Below are 19,163 nucleotides of genomic sequence, written 5' to 3' on the forward strand. Positions count from 1 at the left end.
GTTGAAAGCGCGTTTCATCCATTCCTTTTGACTCCAGACCTTTCTTCACCAGCAGTCGGTGTAGGATCTTGTCCAGGCGGCTAACAAACTCGGACAATCTTTCCCCCTTCTTTTGGAAACAATGCTCCAACTGACAGCGGAGCTCACTAATGTCTTCCGTCCTCCTGAATACATTCTGTAGAACATCTAAATAATCCTGAGCAGTTCAATCTTCTTTACTATGTTTGAGGTTGCGTATGGCCTCTAAGGCTGGCCCTCTGAGGCTTTCCATAATCCTCTGCTTCTTATTTTTCTCTGGGATTCCCCATTCTTCTAGAGCTTGGACAGCATGATCCATCCATTCTTCAAACCCGTCCTCTGAAGAGGGCACAGGGTGTCTTCCAGAAAAAATTCTTAACTTCCTATACCTGGTGGTCAAATAATCTGGAGAGTCTTTTTACATTGAGCTACAATCTCCCCCAGGACAGCACACAACTCGGGGTTGAAGTTCTTAAGTGGTGCTTTGATAGACCCCTTCACTGTTTGTCCTGAAGCCCCAACAGGGGTCAGAGTGCTAGTAGAAGAGGTGGCACTCGAGGAAGAGGGAGTGGCTGATTCTTGTTCAGGCAATAGCAGAAAAAGTTTTGTGCCATCCAGGGTCTCGATACTAGGCTCTTTAAAACAGTCTGGAACCCCATATTTCCATTTACATAGGACATAGGTGTGGGGGTTCTCGTTGTCTACCCTTGAGCCAGACGCCCAGACTTTCTGATCTGTGGATAAAGCTTTTAGGATCGAGAGTACTTCCCCTTCACTCCAAGTTTCTCCCTGTACTTCTGCCACTAGCCCTTTGTCCACTGGAACATCCTCTTCGATGCACCATTGGGTGGCAGCGGCTGCATCCATGTCTGATCTTGGCAAGGGGAAAAGTTCAATATAAGGGGGTATTTGATAGGCTGATAAGTAGAATCCCGGACGAGCCCCCACGTGTAGCGCTACCCCCGCAGGAGCCACTGATTTGTTTTGGGATCTACTCTCTTGATTTGGCTCACCCCTATTTATTGGCTTGAACCCTCCCTTGACACATCAGAAGTCTGGTGGGTAGGATATTGTGACCTCTGCTGCGCCGGGGTCACAATAGCAGGCATGCAATATACAGTGACAATATAACAATAGTATTACCTGCTTTCAAGGAAGATCTCTCCAGACGAGAAAAATACACTCCACACAGTGAATATACTTAAACCAGGAAAGGTAAGTTTACTGTATATGAACTTGAAGAACAAGCATGGGTTCAGATCACAAACAAATAACTATTAGACAATATCTCACTATGATTTTGCAAGGGCCCTTGCAGGAATCAGCAATCAATATGTGGTAGGTAAAGATTTAAACTAAAGAATGGTACCATTCCCCTAACTAAGCTAGGCAGTCTATGCTCACAAGCGCCCTCTAGCGGGAAGTCCTGTAAACAGTTAGAGCTCACGTTGCGGCCGGTTGGTGCACGTTAAACTTATAATCCACAAGTGGCAATTGATGAACAAAGATACACAACAGAGTATCTAGAGCAGTAAACGTTGGTGAACTGATCGCTCGTCAGCGTCAGTCACTTCTATGAACACTTAAACGTTTAATAAGGCCTCCAAGTCTCAGCGGGAGGCCAACATGTATCTCCGGCCTGTGAGGTGGCCCTAAGGTGTCTATCTAAAAGGGGAGGTAGGAGTTCAGCGTGTGCTCTCTCACCCGACAGGCCGATCCGTCTGAATTCTCCTCAGAAGGCGCGTTGGTAGAATACTGCTCCGCAGCACAAGGATCCTGGACGAGGGTGCTCCACTGTTTCAGTTGTCAGCTGGGCTGCCTCTTCGATCTCCGGAAACATTGGCTGGATACGGGAGTCTTGCTTCCTTCTGGATGGCTGGTCTCTCGGTGGGTTTAGGCCCAGGATTCTGGCCTAGCAGCACAGCTGTGGTGTCGGCAGCTCCGCAGAGGAGAAGAATGCAGGTCCCGAGAGAGCGAAATCAGCCGTGCCCTTTCCTTAAGTAACCTCCCCCATAAGTCTGTGCGGAGGTGTCACATGCTACGATGCTGCAGGGCATTGTGGGATGTGTAGTCTGTTTCTCCTAAGAGTCAATGGAGTCCAGTAACGGCCTGTAACTGGACTCTGACAGGACGACCCCACTACATATGTATTTATTTTTGTATAAAACTGTACTAAGAACTTGGTTTCTTTCTATAGCACCGTGATAATCCCAATACCCTCCACCTTTTATTTTTTAATCAATTTAAGGGATGAGGTGCCTTATTTAACTAGGACACTCAACCACTAACTGCCCAATTTCCACTCTCAAACCAAGTTACTCTCAATTCAAGGTTTTACTGTATTTGTAAAGCACAGACATTTGAACAGCTATTTACATAATGTACATTCACATCAGTCCCTGCCATACAAATCTGAGGACCCTCTCACACAATAATAACAGGCCCAATTTAGACAGGTGCCAATTATCTTAGCAGCATGTCTTTGGAGTTTGGGAGAAAACCCACAAAAGAGCAGGGAGAATATTCAAACTGTACACAGGTAGTGTTCAGGTTGGGATTAAAACCAAGGACCACAGTTCTGCAAGGCAGGAGTGCTAACAAGTAGGAATGAGCAAAACGTACCTGGGTTTGGATCTCAAACAGCTAAAAAGTCCTGAATGTGAATTAGAACATCATTAATAGGAGCCAAATCTTTAGGCTAGGTTCACATCTATGCAGGTTTTGTTTTTCCTGAAGCATTTTACGGTGCATTTTTGAACATACATTTTTAATGTGCTTTTCTTTGTATTTAATTTATTAAATTTTTTGGGGGGAGGCTAATAGAAAAGAATGACAGTTATGTTCATGTAGTGCAACTTTGATGCCACTTTAATGCCATTTTGATACCACATTACACTCTCTGGCACTCAAGTAGCATCAAAGTCGCATCAGGCTCCATTCACACTTGTCGCAACTTTGATGCTACTTTGATGCTACTTTGATATGACTTTGGATGGGTGTGACTTGGATGCGACTTATGGTCACCTCTGGCGTCCTTAACAGCCAGTAAATAGCGGGTTGTTAAGGAGCAGGCGGCTGCTTTGTCCTTAACAACCAATGACTCATCAGCTGTCAACGGGATTCCCCGCTGACAGCTGAATGTAAACAAAAGAATGGCAGCATTAAAATAAAACTGCCTGGGGGTACACACCAATCCATACCAGGCCCTTCAGGTCTGGTATAGATATTAAGGGGAACTCCAAACCAATTTTTTTTTAAATGGAGTGGGGTTCCCCTAAAAATCATACCAGACCCTTATCTGAGCATGCAGCCCCGTAAGTCAGGGTTAACTCCCCCCCCCATACCAGGCCATATAACCTCAACATGAGGGGGTGGTTTGAGGAAGGGGGGGCTCTCCCTAAAGCACCTTGTCTCCATGTTGATGAGGACAAGGGCTTCTTTCCATAACCCTGGCCCGGTGGTTTTGCAGAGGGTGACTTATCAGAATCCGTAAGCCCCTTTAACAAGTAGACCCCAGATCCGGCTGCCCTCGCATCCAAGTCGCATCCAAGTTGCACCCAAAGTCGCATTAAAGTAGCATCAACGTTGCGACAAGTGTGAATGGAACCTGATGTGACTTTGGTACGACTTTGATTCTACTTGAGTGCCAGAAAGTGTAAAGTGCGTTAAAAAAAACACTCCAAAAAACATGAGAAAACAAACGCATTAAAAATACGTCAAAATGTAAAACGCACCGTAAAACACCCAGGAAAAATGCATCAACTGCAAACCTGCATAGATGTGAAGCTAACCTAAAGATCTGGCTCATATCAGCTTGAGCCTAGGTTCACATTGAATGCGGGTTCAGCTGAACTCGCACAATTTGAAACCTGCATTTCATTCTGACTTCGGGGGCGATTTGAGAGACAGCTTTACGGATTCATACACAGATGTTTATTGAAATTGCCCCCAAAGTCGCCAAAAGTAGTGCAGGAACTGATAAAGGTACAATTTGGATGGTGCCGTTGCCGGCAATAGGCTCTGATTTGGCAAGCGAAACGACAAAACAGTCCGATGTGAACGAGGGCTTTCCCAAAATTCCTTTGACCATTTTCAAGGCTAATAATAAAAAGCAAACACATTCATACCTTATACTTGCCAAGGGCCCACTCATTTACAAAATAAAGTTAACAGTAAATAAACACACCACACACTTTGACAAGTCCTTTATACCAAAAAAGAAAATCCAAAAAGTCCTACAATGACTCTTGCTAACCACAATGAACAACTCCCACCAAAAAAATCCTGGTCTGACAGCTGAATTGAAAGCAAAGTGGCAGGGATGGCTGCCGATTCCTTTGGTTTTAAATGTTGATGATGAAGTAGTCTCCATATATAGGATTCGTACAAACATACTATCTGAACCAAATGCCTGGATGTTCTCAAAAATCTAAAACAATGTCAGCTTGTTAAGGCAAAACAACAAGAAAAATGAAAGGAAAAAATTACTCTTTTTGCACTGGTGTTTTGGCAGGTCCCCACCCCCTCCAAAATGTCTGTTTAATTAACACATTTTTGCTTCCATTTTTCTCGTTCTTTGACCACTTGCCCATTCAGCACTTTTACCCCCTTCCTGCCCAATTTTCAGCTTTCACACTTTGAATGACAATTGCGCGGTCATGAAACACGATACCCATATATATATATTTATATATATATATTTTTTTCCACACAAATGGAGCCTTTGGTGGTATTTAATCACCAGTGGGTTTTTTATTGTTTTGCTAAATAAATGAAAAAAAAACCTGAACACAAAAAAAACGTTTTTCATAGTTTGTTAAAAAAAATTGCAAACAGGTAATTTTTCTCCTTTACTGATGTGCACTGACAAGGCTGCACTGATGGACACTGATAAGCTGAACTAATGGGCACTGATAAGGTGGCACTTGTGGGCACTGATGGGGAGGCACTGATGAGGCTGCACTGATAGGCTACACTGAAGGATACTGATAGGTGGCAGTGATGGGCACTGGTAGGCAACACTGATAGGTGACACAGATGAAGAGGCACCGATTGGCAGCACTGATGAGCATTGATTGGCAGCACTGGTGGGTACTGTAGAGACTGCACTGAGAAACAGGTCACTGATAATTAGTGCCCTGATTATCAGTGTAGATATTCCTTTCACACAACCTGGTTATCGGATCTCTTCTCCTCTCCTCTCACAACATGAGGAAAGTAATGCCAATAAACGGCTTGTGTTTACATCGTTATCAGCTGTGATTGGACACAGCTTATCACGTGGTAAAGAGTCATTGACTGGCTCTTTACCCCGATCTGTAATCAGCTGTATCTGGAGGGCAGTGAGCATCATGGTTAAGGCTACTTTCACACTTGTGCGACATAGGATTTGACTTGTGAGACCGAAAGTTGCAGGACATGTAAAATGCCATGTATCTCTGAGAGCCGTTCCAATTGACACTACTGTAGTCGCTGTGACTTCAGTAATTTGATCCGACTTTGACACACCTTGAATGCAAGAGAGTGTAAAAGTCTTATCAAAGTCACATTAAAGTTGGACTCTAAAGTTGCACTGGAAATCGTGCAACTTTGGAGTCGGCTAGTGTGAAAGGAGCCCAAGACCCCATACACACTATTAATTTTCTGAAGATTTGTCTTCAGATTTACCAAAACCATGTAGTGCAAGGGCTTATCTGATTGCATACAAATTGAAACTCATAAGGTTTGACCTCATATTATATGGTTTTGGCTGACAAAAATCTGCAGAAAATCGAATAGTGTGTATGGGGCCTAAGTCCTGCGAGTGCCTGAACATGCCAACTATACAGTGCCTTAAAAAGTATTCATTCCGAGGGGGCGTGGTCTGGACATGACCGAGTAGAGACGTGTTTGGAGTGAGCTCCCGGCCATCTCCTCTCTACCCCAGCCTACAAGCTCTTTTTTCCACACAATGCTCTCATCCAAGAAGTCCCTTAAGAAGAAGAACAAAAAGGCTAACACACAGCTAACTTCGGCTTCCTCCCCGGGCGAAATTCAGAGATTTTTCCAACTGCTGCAGTCGGGCTCTCCTGAATTCAAGATGGCGATGGCTCATGCCTCACAGTCCTCGAGCCTCATGGCTGAGGCCCGGCCTGCTTCCCCTGAGGGCTCGCTGAGTCCTGAGATCCATCGCAGTACCCCGTGGTCCCTGCTACCTGATAGCCAACAGCCCCTACACGTACCTTTGCTTTACAGAGCAGACGAGGAACTAAAAGCCATCCTCCAGGCGCTCCCGACGAAGTCCGACATAGAGACCCTTGTGGGGCGAGTGGAAGCAGCCCATAGAAAGGAACTAGGGATCGTTAAGAAGGACATCCTCTCCCTCTCCTCCAGACTGACAACAGGTGAATCCTCCCTATCGTCGTTAGACCACAGGGTGTCAGCATTAGAGACATCACAGAGAGCTCAGGCCGAGGCTTCAGCGACCCTGCAGCTGCGTATGGAGGAAATAGAGGACCGGAGCCGTAGAAACAACCTGCGGCTCAGGGGACTGCCGGAGGCTACGGAGCCGTCAGATCTGCTGGCTACAGTCACAGACATCTTCAAAAAAGTAGCGGGCGAGCAGATTCAGGGTCACCTGGAGTTTGACCGCGTGCATCGGGCGTTGGGCCCGAGGTCTGAGAACCCCGCCAGACCGCGGGGTATAATATGCCGCCTGCACCACTACACCCACAAAGAGATTATTGCCCACAAAGCGTCGGAACTGCAGGATTTGGAGCTAGACGGAGCACTGCTGAAGATCCTGCCGGACATTTTGAGAGCGACCCTGCAGCACCGGGCTATGTTGAAGCCCCTGTTGGACTTAGCCAGGAGTCACAATGTCACCTACCGCTGGGGCTTCCCCCTTGCAGTCACCTTCCATAAAGAGCAGCGTTCTTTTACTCTGCGCGCTCCGGAGGCACTGCCAGCGCTATTTTGGTTCCTGGAGGCGGAACCGCTTGAGATCCCCGACTGGCTGGGCTCTCTGCCGAGACCCCTGGGCAGGGTGACTCCTGCATATGCATTTCTGTCGGGCCCTCCTATAGGCCACAAAGGAGCCGGCGGAGACCGAGAGCGACGTCCCCGAAGAGCGCCCGAGAGGCGTGAGCGATCCCAGCCCCGAGCAAGTGTTTTTTTTTTTGAGCCTCCGGTACCCCTCCCTCATGTTGAAGCTAGCCTGGACGCGTTCGCCCGGCTGCTGTGTTCCACTTTACTCCCCTTCTCCGCTTCGGCCCTTTTTGCATCTGCCGTGCCTGTGCTTCTCGCCCCCTGACCGCTCCTCTGTCCCCCCTGACTGTCCGGGTCTGCTTGCCGGCTCAGGACTCCCCACTTTGCGAAGAGTTGGCCATCCACCTGCTCAGGGATGGAGGTCCCTGTCCCACCGCCCCAGCACATCACCTAGACGCTCTCCCCCCTTTAACTATCTACGTGCCAGACGCACGGTAGGAGAAGAAGATCTACCTGGTGAGAATTCAGACTGAATGTACGTGCCTACTCTGTTAATGGTGCCTTACTGTGGGGTCCCTTACTGTTTCCCTCTTCCATGCCCCCTATCAGTATATCCTGTTGTCTATACCACCATACCTGGGGGGGGCAGGGGGGGCCCTGATGCGCGTGGGGGGTGGGTGGGGAGGTTTTCTGGGGGATCGCCCCGCGGAGTGACCTGGGGAGGCCCGGATGGAGCTGGGGCCTGGGCTCCCGTGGCCGGCGGGGGGGGGGGCGTTGCTCAGCCTTCGGGGTTGGCGGGTGTGAGCTGGCCGATCCGGCGGAGGCGGCCTTTAGGGCCGATGTGGGGGAGATGGACCTCGGGTTCTGCAAAGAGGTAGCAGAGAAACGGGCCTTTACTTGGAAAACGGTGGGTTGGGTCTCATGGGAGGGGGAGGAGGTATGCGCTTCTGAGGGCTAGAGGGATGTATACTGCCTGCGTTATTGTTAGCGCTCCTGGGCTCGGTTTGACGCTGCTGTGGGTATTGTTGTTATCTGTATTAAAACATGCTGTGTTTATGATTAAGATATGTTATGCTTCTGTTTTGCACTTTTACCCTGGTTGGGGTGGTTGGGGAGGCCGGGACCTTTTCTTCCCGGTTACTGTTCAACTTCTTCCCCAATTAGGCCGACGCACACCTCTGGAATTCTGGTAGTGTGACGTCAACTCAAGTTAGTACTTGTACACTTAGTTTTAACGGGTCTACTGACCAGTTCTCTTTATATTTCGTAACCTCTTTTTCTTTTTCTTTTCCTGCGTAGTCACTTCTACCCCTACCCCTCATTCTATCTCTATTCCCACCCCCCCTTCTTGTCCTGTCAGTCTAGAGTGATGGATGCGGTTAAAATATTTTCGCTGAATGCGAGGGGCCTCAATTTGCCGGAGAAGAGGCGCATGCTTCTAGATGACCTCAAGAGATCTCACGCGGATGTCGCCTTTGTGCAGGAGACCCACTTCAGGGACAACAGTCTGCCATTCCTCAAAAGTAGATACTTCCCAGTGGCCTACCACTCCACCAACCCTGTGGCCAAGTCTAAGGGAGTGTCCATCCTCATTTCCAACAGACTCCCTTGGAGGTGTCAGGCGGAGATAAGGGACCCTGGAGGTCGTTTCGTATTTATCAAGGGCCTGGTCGGGGAGGTGCAACTCACGCTGGCAACACTGTACGCCCCTAATGAGCATCAGGACACATTCGTTAAAACAACCCTGGACAAGCTCATGGAGTTCACTGAGGGCCAACTAATCCTAGGGGGCGACTTTAACGTCCCTTTGATTCCCGTGTCCGACACATCTTCTGGCCACTCCTCCATTCCCCCAGAGTCATAGGAAACGCATAGCCAACGCGCTACATAGAGCGCAGCTGGTTGACGTGTGGCATTTGCAACACTCGGGCGAGCAAGACTACACATTCTACTCGCCTCCACACAAATTGTATACCAGGATAGACTTCTTCCTGGTCCCCCATAGCCAGCTGCATTCAGTTGCAGACACCTCAATTGACCACATCACTTGGTCCGATCATGTGCCGATCTCCCTTACATATTCACTCTCAGGGGGCGCCTTGTCACGCTCCCGTTTTTGGCGTCTGAACGAGAGCCTCCTTCAAGTCCCAGAGGTGTTGGCAGAAGTAACCAGAGAAATAACCTGTTACTTCCGGGAAAACGATAACCAAGATTGTGAACCTGGTTTGTTATGGGGGGCACACAAAATGGTCATCCGCTGAGTGCTTATTAAGCACGGAGCACGCATAAAGAGAGAGAGAGGAACGAGCAGCTAGTCAAGCTCCTTGACAAGTTATACTCTTTGGAGGCCCGACATAAACACGCCCCCGCACAGGCCCTGGAAGCTGAGCTTGGATTGACTCGTAGACAGATTACAGATCTCCTCCACTACAGGGCCAAGGCGGCTCTGCAAAGGTCCCGCAAACTCACGTACGAGTCGGGGGACAAGTGTGGGAAGACATTGGCAAGGGCAGTGACGGAACAGAAACAGGCGACTTATATCCCGCATATTCAGTGCGCAAATGGTCAGATGGCCACAATGCCAGAGCAAATCTCGCAAGGATTCCGCGACTTCTACTCTTCTCTGTCTAACTTACCAAACAGCTCGCCTTCGCTGGCCACTGTAGAGGAATACATTGCATCCTCTCAGGTCCCCTCTCTTCCGGTTGAAATACGGGAGGAGTTGGACTCACCAACGGATGGATCCGCTGGTCTGTACAGACTCACCGAATCCATCCGTCCGAAGGGATCCCCCGCATGCGTCGCAATGATTCAACGCATGCGTGGAATTCCTTATATGACAGCGTCGCGACACGTCATCGCCAGAGGATTTCGGCGCGGATTTCAATGCGATGGTGAGTACACTCCATCGCATTAAAATCTGCTGAAATCCTCGAGAGGATTTATCCGCGGAAACGGTCCGCTGGACCGTATCCGCGGATAAATCCTCCCGTGTGTATGGGGCCAGAGGCTAGGGACAACACCATCAAGGTGTTGAACCTTCTCCACGTGGCGTTCCTCGGGAGGTACTCCCTGTGTCTTCTAGAGTACAGACGCCGAGAAGGCTTTCGACAGGGTGAGTTGGGCCTACATGTTCTCAGTACTTCGCCATATAGGGCTTGGAGAGAAGATGATCTCTTGGATCAAAAAGATCTACTCCAACCCGATGGCGCAGGTGAAGGCGAATGGCTTGCTTTCATCTCCGTTTCCCATTGGAAATGGAACACGACAGGGGTGCCCTCCCTCACCCCTCCTCATTGCCTTGTCACTTGAGCCGTTTCTCTGCAAAATCAGGCTAAATCCGGACATACGGGGGCTGCCAGTGGGGGACTCCCAATGCAAAATTTCCGCGTACGCGGATGACCTCCTCTTCTCACTGACAAATCCCTTGGTCTCCCTGTCAAATCTTCTTAAGGAATTCGATGTTTACGGTGCCCTTTTGAACCTGAAGATAAACTTCTCGAAGTCTGAAGCCATGGGGGTGGCTATGCCCCCCCAAGCTCTGAGATCCCTGCAATCTAGCTTACGCTTCAAGTGGACGTACTCGGCTCTATCGTATCTCGCAACGTACATGCCAAAGGACATCACACGCACGTTCGCTCTCAACTTCCCGCCTGTTCTCGCGAAGGTTCGCTCGCTGCTGGAGGGCTGGGGCAAGGGCCTACATTCATGGTTCGGTAGGGTAAGCCTAATAAAGATGTGTATCCTACCCAAGTTCCTTTACCTATTTCAAGCCCTCCCTATAAACATCCCACTCTCATTCTTTAGACAGGTACACACACTTTTCACCCGCTTTGTTTGGGCGAACAAAAAGCCCCGCTTGCGGCGGGACTTACTATCGCATCCCAAGCAAAACGGAGGCCTTGCCCTACCTGATGTCAGACAATACTATCTTGCCACTCATTTAGGCCGGATTTTAGACTGGAGACGTAACAAGACAACTAAATTATGGGTGCACCGCGAGCAGTCACAGGCGTCGGTGCCCCTGGGAGCACGCTTTGGTGCCATAACGACCTTCATTCGAGACTGAGGTCACACCCAACGATAGGGGCCACTGTGAGCCATGGCAACAGGGCGGCTATGAGATCATCCCTTTCGTCAAGTTCCCCTCCGATTTACCTGATTTTGGGTAATCCCAACTTTACTCCGGGACTGAGCTCCACGGAATTCGCCACTTTGAGGGAGGAGGGCGGTGAGTGTGCCTCCAGATTCGTATTGACGAATAGATGGCCGACTATTGTGGAACTGACAGAGGAGACAGGGGCCTTCCGGCTCCCCTTCTGGAGTGCAGTGAAATTGCACCACTTTTTGCACTCTATCCCCGACCCCCAGGCTTACACGCGTCAGCTGACGACATTTGAAGAACTCTGCTCTGAATCTGGCCCGGTGTCGCAGACACTCTCTAAAATGTAATCTCTGCTGAATCCACCACCCACGCAGCCTCACTTACCCTTTATTGAGAGATGGGAGAGGGACCTGGATCGAAGCTTCTCAACGGCACAACAGCAGCGCATTATCAGCTGTGTGCTTAAAACGCCAATTTGCGCCAAAATCCAGGAGACAAATTATAAAGTCCTGACAAGGTGGTACCTCACGCCGGCCAAACTGCGTAGATCTTTCCCGTCCGCCTCGGGTTGCTGCTGGCGGTGTGGGAAGTAGGTGGGCTCGCTCTTGCATATCTTCTGCAAATTCTCTGAGACCTGGAACATCTGGAACGTATTCATTTTTTCTGTTGAAGGGATGACGCTTCTGCAACAGTGACCTGGCGGCGGTTCGCCGCTTGACGTCGGCGTCCTTCCCTGCCCCGGCGCCCTCTCTCTGGACTGACCCCCCCTCCCTGGTGTGTCTGCCCCCCCCCTTTTCTCCCTTTCCTTTTCTTTCTCTTTCTTTTCCCTTTCTTTCTCTGCTTTTTCCTTGCTCCCTTATTTCTCTTCTCCTCTTTTCTTTCCCTCCTCCTATCTACACCTTTCTCACTCTGAGATTCTGTGAGGAAAAGCGAAAAGGGAGTGGAGAGGTCCTATATTGCTAGTCGTCCTTTCTGAGTTGGTAATTCTTACCCTAGATGATGTTGTACTGTTGTGCAAAGATCCATTTACATGCAATGTCCTGCTGATGCACTTGTGCCCTGCTTTGTGTGACTATACTGACTGTAAAGTGGAGGCCTCTCTCCTTGGTGTTACTCAATAAAAATTATATTTGAAAAAAAAAGTATTTCATTCTGCACATTTTGTCATGTTACAACCAAAAATATAAAAGTATTTTATTGGGATTTTATGTAATAGACCAACACAAAGTGTCACATAATTGTGAAGTGAAAAGAAAATGATGAATAGTATTTTTTACAAATAAATATGTGAAAAGTGTGGTGTGCATTTCTATTCAGTGCCCTTACTCTGATACCCTTAACAAAAATCTAGTGATACCAATTTCCTTCAGAAGTGACCCAATTAGTAAATAGAGTCCACCTCTGTGTAATTTCTTCTCAGTATAAGTACTGTTGTTCTGTGAAGCCCTCAGGCCTCGTACACACGACAGAGTTTCTCGGCAGAATTCAGCGAGAAACTCGGTCAGAGCCTGATTCTGCCGAGAAACTCTGTCGTCTGTACACTTTTGGCCCGATGGAGCCGCCGAGGAACTCGTCGAGAAAATAGAGAACATGTTTTCTCGTTGTTCTATGGGAGAAGGCGGCCCGCCGAGCTCATCGGCGGCTTCATCCCTGAACTCGACGAGGAACTCGATGTGTTTGGCACGTCGAGTTCCTCTGTCGTGTGTACGAGGCCTCAGAGGTTTGTTAGAGAACCTTAGTGAACAAACAGCATTATAAAGGCCAATGAACACACCAGACAGGTCTGGGATAAAGTTGTGGAGAAGTTTAAAACAGGATTAGGTTAAAAAAAAATATCCCAAGCGTTCAACATCTCACGGAGCACTGTTCAATCCATCTATTAACCCTAAAATGGAAAGAGTATGGCACAACTGCAAACCTACCAAGACATGGCTGTCCACCTAAAATGACAGGCCGGGCAAGGAGAGCATTAATCAGAGAAGCAGCCAAGAGGCCCATAATAACTCTGGAGGAGCTGCAGAGATCCACAGCTCACGTGGGAGAATCTGTCCACAGGATAACTATTAGTCCTGCACTCCACAGATCTGGCCTTGAAGAGTGCTAAAGTGGCAAGAAGAAAGCCACTGTTGATAGAAAGCCATAAGAAGCCCCATTTTCAGTTTGTGAGAAGCCATGTGAGGGACACAGCAAACATGTGGAAGAAGGTGCTCTGGTCAGATGAGACCAAAATTGAACTTTTTGGTCTGAAATCAAAACGCTATGTTTGGCGGAAAACTAACACTGCACATCACCCTGAACACACCATTTCCACCGTGAAACATGGTGGTGGGGATGCTTTTCTTCAGCAGGAACAGGGGAGCTGGTCAGAGTTGATGGGCTGATGGATGGAGCCAAATACAGGGCAATCTTAGAAGAAAACCTTTTGGAGTCTGCAAAAGACTTGAGACTGGGGCAGCGGTTCACCTTCTAGCAAGACAACGACCCTAAACATACAGCCAGAGCTACAATGGAGTGGTTTAGATCAAAGCATATTCATGTGTTACAATGGCCCAGTCAAAGTCCAGACCTAAATGCAATTGAGAATCTGTGGCAAGACTTTAAAAATGCTGTTCACAGACGCTCTCAATCCAATCTGACAGAGCTATTTTACAAAGTAGAATGGGCAAAAGCATCACTCTCTAGATGTGCAAAGCTGGTAGAGATATCCACAAAAAGACTTGCAGCTGGAATTGCAGTGAAAGGTGATTCTACAAAGTATTGACTCAGGGGGACTGAATACAAATGCACCCCACACTTTTCACATATTTGTAAAAACAAAATTTAAAACCATTTATCATTTTCCTTCCACTTCACAATTACTGTATGTGCCACTTTGTGTTGGTCTATCACAAAAAATCCCAATAAAATACATTTACATCTTTGGTTGTAACATGACAAAATTGGAAAAATGTCAAGGGGTATGAATACTTTTTCAAGGTGTTGTAGAGGGCGCTGGAGCGCCGCCCCCTCTGGCTCTTGCACCGGCACTTATTACAATAACATAGATTCATGCATTGCATGAATCTATGTTATTGTTGCTGGCCGCTGGTCTATACAGATGGCCGGACGGTGAGCGCCAGCCACCTGAATAATGGCAGCTGGTTGGCTGTGCGGAAGTGCCCATCAGAACCAGCGGCTCGAGGGACGTGAAAGGAGGATGGTTAACCCCCAGAAAGGTAAGTGCCAGGTGGGGGAGGGGCATTTTACAGGGCACAGCGGCGACAATTGGCACAGTGGCGACAATTGGCACAGTGGCGACAATTAAAGGGCACAGTGACATCAATGGGCACAGTGGCGACAATTGGCACAGTGGCGACAATTGGCACAGTGGCAACAATTAAAGGGCACAGTGGTGACAATTGGCACAGTGGCGACAATTGATGGGACAGTGGCTGTGTTTGATGGCATGGCACAGTGACTGCGTTTGATGGCATGGAACATTGGTGACAATTGATGGCACAGTGGCTGCGTTTGATGGCATGGCACAGTGGTGCGAATTGATGGCACAGTGGCTGCGTTTGATGGCATGGCACAGTGACTGCATTTGATGGCATGGCAATGGTGACAATTGATGGCACAGTGGCTGCGTTTGATGGCATGGCACAGTGGTGACAATTGATGGCACAGTGGCTGCATTTGATGGGCACAGTAAGGCTGCAGCTTTTTTCATTTTTTATTTCGTTTGCGCCCCCCCCCCAAAATGTTGAGCACCAGCCGCCACTGGTGCTGTATATTTTACAGTTCCAAGGGTTGCCACCACACTCTATGTATGAGGTAAATGTCATGGTGTTCACCTCCAAAAAATATCCATACAAATCTAAAGCAGGTATACCTGTGTATATATATATATATATATATATATATATATATATATATATATATATATATATATAAAATAAATAAATAAATATATATATATATATATAAATATATATATATATATAAATATATATATATATAAAAATATATATATATATATATATATATATATATATATATATATATATATATATATATATATATATATATATATATATATAAAGTCCAAAGCAAGTATATGTGTGCTACTGCATATAATTTTTTGCCAGTGGTACAATGACGGGTCCAATTACATCATTCTCCTTTTTTAGCAGCAGCAGTGCTGTAATACTTTGATCCCAGGCTGCATGATGATGCTACCCCAGGGGTTGTGTCCATGACATTCTGGGCTCAGAGGAAGTGGGTGGGATGCTGACTTTCATTTAACCTGAAAACTGAGGACATCTAGTGGCCAAAAATAAGTATTGTGGGGAATAGCTCCAGATTGGCAATAAACTTTGGAGGAAAAGCTGCTTTTTTATTTCATATTTTATTGAGCTATTCTGCTTTACATATAATGTTGCTGCTTTTAAGATAAATAAATAAATGCATGTATACCGTAATTATTCTGGAACTGTTATTATTGGTATTAATAATTTGCCTTCACAGGTGTGCAGTGGTTACCTCTATCCCAGCTGGAGGAACACAGAACTTCTACTGTGGAGGCCTGGTTGGCAGATACGTCAATATAATTTTACGTGGACAAACACAATATCTTACTTTATGTGAAGTTGAAGTCTGGACCGCCGACAAGGAATGAAAGCCCCGCTTAAAAAGAACAGATGATTAAATAATAAAGGTTATACTGTATTGCCTAATGTGTCGGTAATCTGAAGAGAAAAAAAATAATAATCAAATACTACTTAATAAAAATTGTTGAGCATCATGTGTGTATTCCCAAATGTGTTATCTGAGTTCACCATCATTCCAGTATATATATAGAAAGCATGTTATGTGTGTTGAATTTGAGATTGAAAATTGAATGAGTAGAATCTATGATCTGTGTAGAACTGATAAAGATATTCCATGTGGCATTGATGAAAAATATAACCACTGTCAATAATAGAATGAATTCATGCTGTACAAACAGCAAACACACTAATGTCTAACCCTTTCCATCTTCATCAAGGCCAAAAAAATTACATAAAATACAGGAATATTACCCATAAATTAACCACTATGATTATGAAAGAATGGAAAACTTTCTTGTAGAATGAATGATAAAACCACCCTAACTTGAATAAAAATGTTCCATAATGATGACAATATAAGATAAAGTTTTAGATGACATGTTCTGGAATTGGGAGTGGTAAAAGCTACAGCGATACAATACTGAGGAATCTGGAAATGCATAACAGGATGTAAAGTAGACATGTGCAATTCGTTTAGTTTAGTTTTAATTTTCACAAATTCATTGATTCGGAAACATCCGAATTAACGAAAACCTGTTTACTGAATTTTTCTGAATATTCGTAAATTTGAATATTTGAAAATTCGTAAATTCATAAAATTCTGAAATTCGTAATTTATGTAAATTCGAAATCCTAAAACCTGAAAATTCTAGAATCTGAAATAATAACTAACTATTAAATTATAGGTATTGGAATTTCCTTTGAAATGTGGCTGTTAGTAAATGCAACGAATATGAATTCATCCAAAATTACAAATTATCCGAAATAACGAATGCCGTATCTAAACGAATGTAATGTAATGAACTAATAATAATATATAACAATAATAATATAAATAATAAAAACATTTTATTTTTATTTATTATTAATTTGTTCTGTTTCATTTGTGTAGATGCGGTATTCGTTATTTTGGATAATTCGTAACTTTGGATAAATTTGTATTCGTTACCTTCACTAATGGCCAAATTTGAAAGGAAGTTCCAATACCTATAATTTAAAAGTTAGTTAGTTAGTTATTCTTTAGAATTTTGGGATTTTCGTTCTTTCGAATCTTCAGGTTTTCTTTCTTATTTTCGGATTTACGAATTGCAGTCATAACGAATGACCCGAAAATCTAAAAGGGAAAAAAAATAAAAATAAAACAAAAACATTTTTTTCTTTTCAGCAGTGCACATGTCTAATGTAAAGAATTCTCAGATATGCCATTTTAGACTAATCACATTTTTAATTTGGGCATAGATGTTTAACATTGTAGTGATTGGAATGGTTAAACCATTAGGTGATATGGAAATGGATCATTGTTAGGATCAAATTATGTTCTGTTGACCTCCAGGGCCAGGGAGAACTGACATGCCTCCTCAGGATGCAGGCCACTAGGCATAGTGGGTGTGGCGCAGGGTGAAAAGATTGGGCGCCAGTCACTTTTTGACAAAAATAAACAAAGAGCGTTTTATCTCTTTTAACAGGAATGTTGGGAAGAGATGGTTAAAGGCACAGGACACCCTTAGGCAAATGCAATAGCAATTAAGGCAAACTCTGCAGACAAAAATAGAACTAGGCAGACAGCGATAAAGAACAAGGGCCTTTAAGCTAAACGCAGCAATCTGGGGCCCAGATTCAGGTACGACTTGCGCGGGAGCAAGTGTGATTTGCGCCGCGCAAGTACGGATTTGCTCCCAGGCAAATTTGCGGGTGACCCAGAAAGCAAGCTAAGCCTGAAATGTGCCATTTTTGCACGGAGGCAGTTTCTCTGCCCCGGCGCAATTAAGGGGCAATTTTGCTCAGGGAGCAACTTGCACTCTCATGGTTTTCCCTCAGCAAATATGCAAATGAGGAACTGCCACTGATTCATAAACTTGCGCGTGTGAGGAGCATTTTGCTCCCAAAGCGCGCAAGCTGTTTGGCCGGGGCAAATTTGCACTTTATAAAAGCAGGGGCAAGTTAGCAACAGATGGCCACAGGTCAGCTGGAGAGCAACTACAGCAGCACCAAGACGGACGAGCTGAACAAGCAGAGCACCCACACTTTCTGGATCTCACATCTGTGTGCCAACATGCCAGGGGCAGCTACAAAATAAAAAAAAGCTCATAATCTGAGCATCAATAAAAAAAAAAAACTCAAAATCTGAGCATAACCAAAAAACAAGCTCATAATCTGAGCCACCAAAAAAAAAAAAAATGGTCATAAATTATTTTTTTCTTTTGGACATCCTTGGCCCAAGGGTGCCCCGGCTCTGGCTCCTCAGACGCCGTGGTGGAGCATGGGGTGGGGATGGAGGGAGGGGAGAATCAACCCCTACTTCATCTCTCCTGGCAGGTGGTGCCTGCAAGCCCTCCATGGCGTTGGCCAGGCGGTTGAGGACGGTGTTGGTCTGTCCCAACATCCTCATCTGCCATGTGGTAGTGATCCTCAACTGCCGTCGGGTAAGTCTCCCCTCCTCCCGCACAGCAGCAGTGTTGGCCTCCACCGCACCTGCCAACCTGCTCACCTCCGAAGTTAATAATGCAGTGGCATCCTGCTGTTCAACCAGACAGGTCACAATGGCTGCGCAGTTGCCACTAACGTCCTCCAGGGTCTCATTCTGTCGGTCCCCCCGGTCAGCATGGTGGGTGAGGGCCTGCTGGACAGAGGAGGAGGAGGATGCCAGGCTGTCCGCCACCCGCCTCAGGTCTCCCACCATCTCCCCTATATGGTGGGTCTGCCGGGCCTGCTCCTCCTGCAGACCCTCACGGAGGCCGGAGGGTACACCCCTAGTTTTAGAAAGAGCCTTCCTTGGAGGAGAGGCTGGGGCACGAACTGAGGGAGCAGAAGGGGAGGGGGCCACACAGGAGGGGGGGACACTGGAGGGAGGGACACTGGAGGGAGGGACACTGGAGGGGCTTGCCCTGGAGGGGGATGATGTTATGGTCGGGGGGGTGGTGGGTCGGTCAGGGATGGTGGGATCCTCCTGGAGGGACACTGCTTCCTCCAGATTGAGGATAACGGCCTCCTCCACCACTTCCTCCTCCCTAGATGGGCTCTGGCCGATATCCTCCTCCACCAACATGCCCAGGATCTGCAGAGGGCCTGACTGCACCCCATGATGTTCTGGGGATGGCGTGGGTCGCCCTACAGCCGACGACGGCCCAGCCTCATCATCAACATCTGTGGATGACACAAAACAAAAATGTTGCTGGAGCAACACACTTATCACATGTTCCCTTCTACCCCCTCCCATGATACACAGCAGATATGAAAACAAAAAACTTGTTACATGTTCCCTTCTA

General features: G+C 46.6%; 1 protein-coding gene across 2 annotated transcripts in view; it reads left to right on the plus strand.

Annotated features, from left to right (window-relative positions):
* LOC120936212 (fucolectin-like) overlaps positions 1-15,872 on the plus strand; it is a 54,726-nt gene extending 38,854 nt beyond the window's left edge. For both annotated transcript variants that reach the window (XM_040348400.1, XM_040348401.1), the window contains one exon: positions 15,596-15,872. In XM_040348400.1, the coding sequence (XP_040204334.1) occupies positions 15,596-15,746 (151 nt within the window). In that variant the 3' untranslated portion in view covers positions 15,747-15,872. The remainder of the gene's footprint in view (positions 1-15,595) is intronic.
* Positions 15,873-19,163: the final 3,291 nt, after the last annotated feature.

This window comes from Rana temporaria, chromosome 4 (assembly GCF_905171775.1).
Source record: "Rana temporaria chromosome 4, aRanTem1.1, whole genome shotgun sequence".
NCBI lineage: Eukaryota > Metazoa > Chordata > Amphibia > Anura > Ranidae > Rana > Rana temporaria.